This window comes from Amphibalanus amphitrite, unplaced genomic scaffold (genome assembly GCF_019059575.1).
Source record: "Amphibalanus amphitrite isolate SeventyFive unplaced genomic scaffold, NRLGWU_Aamphi_draft 000488F_arrow, whole genome shotgun sequence".
NCBI classification, from domain to species: domain Eukaryota; kingdom Metazoa; phylum Arthropoda; class Thecostraca; order Balanomorpha; family Balanidae; genus Amphibalanus; species Amphibalanus amphitrite.
This window is the reverse complement of record NW_024881982.1, coordinates 279410-286834: the sequence shown is the minus strand read 5'-3', so window position 1 is coordinate 286834 and position 7425 is coordinate 279410. Positions and strand designations below refer to the sequence as shown.

The window sequence follows — 7425 nt, the reverse complement described above, 5'->3', positions numbered from 1 at the left end:
AATGACCTTTGATGACCTCGGTTCACTTTTTCGAGTTTTACATGTTTCTAGGCTAGTTTTTGGAGCTGATTTCGAATTTAGCAACCATTTGAACATTACAGGGGGTGTAACGAAATTATTCGGACACCTTTCTTCCCGCTGTACTTAAAAAGCAAAACAATCTGGTACTTTTTCTTTTAACTGAGCTTGTAGCCACCTTTCATAAAAACACAGTGGCGAATGTTCTGGAGCATTTCAGCCAATGGATTCTCCAGCACACTGCCTTTGATGCGGACCAACGCCGTCTTAACCATGTGCCTGCGGTTGAGCAGTGCTTATGGCGGGTGGCTCTTCGTCTTCATACACCTCCTGCTGAACAAGAGCCCACAGGTTTTCGATTGAATTGGGATCGCGACTTTTTCCAAGTCATAAGCGTTAGCCCAGAATGATTGAAGGTTCTATCGGCATCACTTCCCGTTCTTTAAGGGACTTTTAAGTAGCGCGCCGCCCCGCATGAAGACAGCGTGGCTTGAATCAGACATCAGTGCGCGTTCAGAAACCGTGCCCTCCTATGCCGTCTGGCTGAGCGCCTCCAATCATGCTCCACCACCTTCCCTGGAAAGGTTCCACCCTTGCCAAACAAAGCAAAATTAACTCATTACCTAATGAAATTCAGGTTGGAGCAGAAACATAGGTAATAGGTATCTATGTCAAATTATAATGAAAGATTAAAATCAACCTGACCAGGCCTTACGGTCTGACCTGGTCCTAACCACCTTACTTCGCCTAACTTAACCCAATTCAACCTAGCCTACCACAACACCTGCAGAGGTACCTTCCTGGAAAAATGACGCCCAGGGAGGTGACTGTCCAACTTATTGGAATACTACCATGATTGCTTGTCAAAATGTGTGTCATGCTCTTGTTTGACAAGTGATGTATAATTAATGTGATTTTCAATAATTATCTCCTGACTGATGAGTGATCAAAATATTCAAATAATCAGGGTACAATGCTGTGCATAGTGCACACTAATTATGTTATTTTTGTCTAGGCCCTCTGCACATTGTTGTGTGCACTGCTATGTGCACCTTAAGTAAAAAAGTGACTGGTGGTACATGACAAAAGGTTGTGCAACTGTGAAGTTCATGCCCTTGGTCTTGCTGGTGCCAAATGCCTATAGCTATAGCAGGATCAGTGAGGGTTGTAGACATGCTACATACATTGTGCATTGAAGATATTGACACAAAGTTCATCCGTAATTACTATGCTTAACACCTAGCGTAAGAAGCGACATAAATGCCCAGATGATAAAGCTCTCTGGTCAACATCACACAAATTTATTGACATACTTTGCAGGTACATATTTACATTCATGGCAAATACTTTTGATTTGATTCAGAAACTAGTTGCTAGTAAGCTTGCATTTTTGTAGGTACAACAACGACCATATATTAAATCATAAAAAACCTTCTCATGGCATTCATCACATACCTTTTTACCGAACAAGTACCTAGCTACCATGCAATGATTCTAAAATTTGTCCACAATCCATCTATATCTCAACTGACACAATGAATTTGAAATACCCTAACAAAACCTATAACTGTACATCAGAAGAATGCAATACTACAAGAACTATGCATTTCTGAAGTTATTCTCACATGCTGGAATGTTGAAACTCTACTTTTGTCATCCATTTCCACGTATGATTGAGCCATCATTATAGAACTGTTTTCGCTCTTCAGTCATAAGCTTTTGCACAAATCTTGAATTTTTACACATCATCTTGAACCATGCTCCAATCTTTCCAACAAGGTACTATGGAACATCAAAGCAGTTTTGCTTTGTTACAACAGCTTCAGATCATGATAGGCTTGAGGTTTGTAATTTGTTACACCATTTGCCAGACAACTCTCTACAAAATGTGTATCAATTCCCAAACTAAGTAATTGATCATATCAGTATTTGCAGTTTCCACACAATGTTTCATAATACTATTCTATGTTTATATAAAGAAACTCAAATAATCCACAAATTGTTATTGAAACACTCCCACTTCAAGAATTCACAGCAATAACAGTAAAATTTCAGAAGCAAACAAACATTGCGCCAGATTTCGTATGAAACGCGCCATCGTCCTGAAGTTTCTACCACAGACGGTAGTTTAACCGCAGCCGTAGTGCGAAAACCCCTGCCCACCTTACCCCACGGCGGAGCTCGGTTGCAATTTGTAAATACGCGCACGGCTCCATTAGTAAAAGCTACCATATTCTATTATAGAAGTCGCTAACTTAGAGATATTATTTACGAAAAACAAGAAAAATTGCACTAATATAAACTTTAACGCTCTTTATGTAAACTTAACTCTCAAATTTCATATCAAACAATACAAGTGACATTTAGTGACCTAATGAATTAAAATGACTTAAAATTCAGCTTGCAAGCTTTCTGACCATTGAGACTTTCAGTTAATATTTTGAAGATAAATCTCCACTAAACCAAAAAGTCTCTGATTTGGTAGCAGCTTACATGAACCCGGTTTACATAGCATTTTTGACGAGGCTCTAGCTCGTTAATTTGGCGATAATTTCGATGCAGTGGTCTTCAAATATTTAGAGGGGATCATTTTGTAAATTGTTAAGCACCATTGGCATCTTTTGCAACACCACGGACGGAGATATAAGCTTGCAACAAACCCTATGTAAACGCGTCTATGTTTATGTGCTTGCGTGCCATCTAGTGGCAGTAACAAAAACTAATACTTAGTTTCTGCTCCTCATGCCTATGAAGATGACGGCACTGTTGCTATTGTGCCTGTTGGATGCCTGGGATAATTTCGCTTGAAGATTTTGGGCCAGCTAGAAATAGACAGCCAGGGAACGTGGAACGTCATTTCCTTCCCCATATCAATATGGAACCGGGAACAGGTGAGTTGGTACACCTTATTTCGATGCGGTCTACTCTAAACAGTCGCTGGTGGGTCTAGAAAGGCGGTCTTGTACGTACCCGGCAGCGTACGCTGCCGGCTGCGGGGGGGGGGGGGGGGCACATCCAAAAGTTTCTCCAAAAGCAAAAATCGCCTAGGATTTCGTTTGGTTACACACTGCTGCTTGCTTTAAAATAATCTTTTTCCAAAAATAGCTGTATAGTTTTTATTCTCGAAAAAAACGTAAATTTTTGTCAATTTCGGTCATCGCGGCGGGAGGATTCCCTAAAAAATGCCCCCTCCCCCCGGATAGGTATGTCAGTGTTACGAAGTCAATCAACGGCCTAAAAATGAATGTAGAATGAAAGACAGCATTTCGTCCTAAGCCCACAGTTTTCTCACGGTCGTCTGGTCGGAAACCTACTCATCCCGATTTATCCCGTTTCCGGCATTTGCCCACTGAAATCGGTTTGACGGCACCAGTTGTTCATCGCCTCAGCGTCACCCAGTGCCTAGTGGAAGGCAGCCACCAGGCCTGGTCCATCCGTTCAGCGAGTAGCGTCCAAGCCAGGCACAGTGCAATAGTGCCGTCCATAAGCGCACGTCGCATCAAACAGTACGCAAGATCTCCCCTTTCTCCGGGCCAACCCGGACTCAGTCCGTCACAGCCCGGCGGCCGGCCCGTCACACACTCGTCACCTTTCGTCTTTTATTGGTATCAAAGCACGTTAAACGGAAGATTGGCGCATGACAGAAGCAATACTGGCGCCACGAAGCTAGCTGCGGCGGCCGGGCGCCGCGGTCGGGTCGGTTCGCTCGGCGGCCGGGGTCGCCGGGCGGGTCACTCGCCGGGCGGGTCGCTGCTCTGGGTGTCCCGGCGGCCGCTGCGGCGAGCGGCGCAGCCCGGCGCCGCTATAGCGAGACGGCGGGGCTCCAACAATCCAACGGGGCCGCGATATTCCATCGAGATTACAGACACCGGAGTCGGTATGTACAGCCGTGATTGCATACGGGACTGCTTAAATAGACAGAGAAACAGAGAGCGAGAGAAGGAAAAACAAACACCAGTACGAGTCTGGCTACTGCACCGCCCCTCCCCTCCCCTCCCTCCCACCGTGTAACAGGTCACGCCTCTCCTACCCGCACACACACACACACACACGTATTACATGCACACCCACCCACACGTGCACGCTCTCCCTCCCTCCCACCCGCAGCCACACACACACACACACAGACGGGAGCGCGGCCGGCCGGCCGGCGATGTGCCGGCGCCAGCGCATCACTCCTCCTTCTTTTCCTCTGCCACCGGCTCGGCGGCCTTCTTGCCCATAGGAATGGCCGCCTTCACCCTGTCGGCAGAGCGGCACCCGTCAGCAGGTCACAGGTCAGGAGGTTACACTGGTCAGCACCAGTCATACGGGTCAACGCCGGTCACACGGGTCAGAGGTCAGAGGTCACCGGTCACACGGGTCAGAGGTCACGGGCCACAGCTCACCCTGTTAAACCGTGACAGGTTACAGTTCAAAAGGTAATGCTTATCAGAGGCCAAACTCGACCGAGGTTAAGCATCAGACGCCGCATGACTCAACAGCATGAATAAAAAAACTAAGTCTGAAAGTTTACGGTAAATATATCTGTTCAGTAAAGACAAAATGCGCCACGTTAAAAACGAAAACCTGGAGCGACCATCTTCTCTTAAAAGAACATTTAATTCGTCTTTCGGTTTCTTTTCAGTAAATGTGCCTGTGAGGAAAAATTGTTAATGCTAGTAGCTACAGCTAAAGACCGCAAAAGATGCGTCGATGGAGGCTGCGTCACAGCTGCCCTGGTCCGCTACCGGCACTTATCGGAGGGCTAAGGGACTGTAGGGCGGCGAGGGGCGCCGAGGGACTGTGGTGCGTCCACTTACTTAGCTGAGATCTCGGCGACCTTGTCCTTCACCTGGCCAAACACTTCGTCAATCTTCTCCTTGTTCTGTTCGTACACCTTGGGCAGCGTGAACAGCGCCACGTATCCTGAGGGTGGATAGTACACACAGCGTCACTGAGGGAACCCGGCCCTAATACCAGCAGCGTGAACAGCGCCACGTACCCTGAGGGTGGATAGTACACAACGTCACTGAGGGAACCCGGCCTTAATACCAGCAGCGTGAACAGCGCCACGTATCCTGAGGGTGGATAGTACACACAGCGTCACTGAGGGAACCCGGCCTTAATACCAGCAGCGTGAACAGCGCCACGTACCCTGTGGGTGGATAGTACACACAGCGTCACTGGGGGAACCCGGCCTTAATATTAGCAGCGTGAACAGCGCCACGTACCCTGTGGGTGGATAGTACACACAGCGTCACTGAGGGAACCCGGCCCTAATACCAGCAGCGTGAACAGCGCCACGTACCCTGTGGGTAGATAGTACACACAGCGTCACTGAGGGAACCCGGCCTTAATACCAGCAGCGTGAACAGCACCACGTACCCTGAGGGTGGATAGTACACACAGCGTCACTGGGGGAACCCGGCCCTAATACCAGCAGCGTGAACAGCGCCACGTACCCTGAGGGTGGATAGCACACACAACGTCACTGAGGGAACCCGGCCTTAATATTAGCAGCGTGAACAGCGCCACGTACCCTGAGGGTGGATAGTACACACAGCGTCACTGGGGGAACCCGGCCTTAATACCAGCAGCGCGAACAGCGCCACGTACCCTGTGGGTGGATAGTACACAACGTCACTGAGGGAACCCGGCCTTAATACCAGCAGGGCGAACAGCGCCACGTACCCTGTGGGTGGATAGTACACACAGCGTCACTGAGGGAACCCGGCCTTAATACCAGCAGGGCGAACAGCGCCACGTACCCTGTGGGTGGATAGTACAAAACGTCACTGAGGGAACCCGGCCTTAATACCAGCAGGGCGAACAGCGTCACGTATCCTGAGGGTGGATAGTACACACAGCGTCACTGAGGGAACCCGGCCTTAATACCAGCAGAGTGAGCAGCGCCACGTATCCTGAGAATACAGCACAAAACGTCACCGAGGGGCCGGGCTGGATCGTACAGACTATCACGGAGGTACCCGGTCCAACGATCGGCAGGGTGAACAGCGCTAGACGCCACGTACCCTGAGAATACAGCGCGCGCCACTGAGGGACACAGGCGTGACGATATGGGGGGGGGGGGAGATAATGGGGTGCTCGTATTGGTGCTGTAGCAGCCAGTGCGTGGATCCGAAAGAATGGGTCTGGGATCTCATCCAATAGATCCTGATTTCAGATCGTAAGACATGGACCAAATCCTTATTCCTTTTAGAGGAAATGCAGTGTCCCATGAACCTATGAAGGGGTCCTTTATTATGATGACCGGTTCCCTTCCGCGGTCAGGTAAGGGCCCCTTCCCGTCCATATGCCGGATGGGAGTGGATGATGCAGTGAGCGATCAGCCGCCGGCTCATCAGCGCCCCCCCCCCCCCCCCCGGCTCACCCATGATGACCCGTCCCCGCCCGTGTACCGTCTCCCGCGTCGCCCCGACTCACCCATGATGACGAGGGTCATGGTGTTGAACCAGGCGCCCAGGTAGGTGAGCAGGTACAGCACGAAGCCGAACTTGACCGACTCGAAGATGTCCTTGACGAGGAACAGGTCCTTCAGCGAGCTGGTGCAGCAGTTGAGCTCGGCCACCGCCTTGTCGGCCAGCTCGTGGCCCTTCTCCGGCGTGACGGTGGTGTCCACCGAGAGCAGGTCCCTGTCGGATAGAGGAGCGAGGCGTCATACATCCACAGGGCACAGAGAGCCTACACTGCACCGACAGCAGGTCCCTGTGGGGTGAAGGGGGGCGGCGTCACACATCTACAGGGCACACAGAGCCTACACTGCACCGAGAGCAGGTCCCTGTGGGGTGAAGGGGCGCGGCGTCACACATCTACAGGGTACACCGAGCCTACACTGCACCGACAGCAGTTCCCTGTCGGATACAGCGGCGGGGCGTCACACACAGCTCAGAGGGCACAGCTCGGAGGGTCGGCAGACAGCAGGTCCCTGTGGGGGCGGAGTGGCGTGGCGTCACACACAGCTCAGAGGGTCGGCAGACAGCAGGTCCCTGTCGGAAGGCGGAGTGGCGTGGCGTCACACACAGCTCAGAGGGTCGGCAGACAGCAGGTCCCTGTGGGGGCGGAGTGGCGTGGCGTCACACACAGCTCAGAGGGTCGGCTGACAGCAGGTCCCTGTCGGATAGAGCCTAGAGGAGCGGCGTCACACACCGAGGGTACAGCTCGGAGGGTCGGCAGACAGCTGCAGGTCCCTGTGGGGCGGAGCGGCGGGGCGTTACACACAGCTCAGAGGGCGCAGCTCGGAAGGTCGGCAGACAGCAGGTCTCTGTCGGATAGAGGAGCGGCGTCACACACCGACGGCACACAAGTCATAGTTCAGAGGCTCAGAGGCAGCAGTCAGCAAGACCCTGTCGAAGAGCGACGGCGGCGCCACACACACACAGGACTGACGGTGGGAGAGCGCAGGGA

At 51.2% G+C, this 7425-nt stretch overlaps 1 protein-coding gene across 6 annotated transcripts in view; it reads right to left on the bottom strand.

Annotated features, from left to right (window-relative positions):
• Window positions 1–3603: 3603 nt before the first annotated feature.
• The window catches only part of LOC122392506 (reticulon-1-A-like), a 28557-nt gene continuing 24735 nt past the window's right edge, over window positions 3604–7425 (bottom strand). For 5 of the 6 annotated variants that reach the window (XM_043387425.1, XM_043387427.1, XM_043387428.1 and 2 more), the window contains 3 exons: window positions 6445–6653; window positions 4821–4926; window positions 3604–4260 (listed from right to left, as the gene is read on the bottom strand). In XM_043387425.1, coding sequence (XP_043243360.1) covers window positions 4191–4260; window positions 4821–4926; window positions 6445–6653 — 385 coding nt within the window. In that variant the 3' untranslated portion in view covers window positions 3604–4190. Of the gene's footprint in view, window positions 4261–4820; window positions 4927–5820; window positions 5922–6444; window positions 6654–7425 lie in introns of those variants that run through there. The other variant, XM_043387426.1, reaches the window with a different exon arrangement.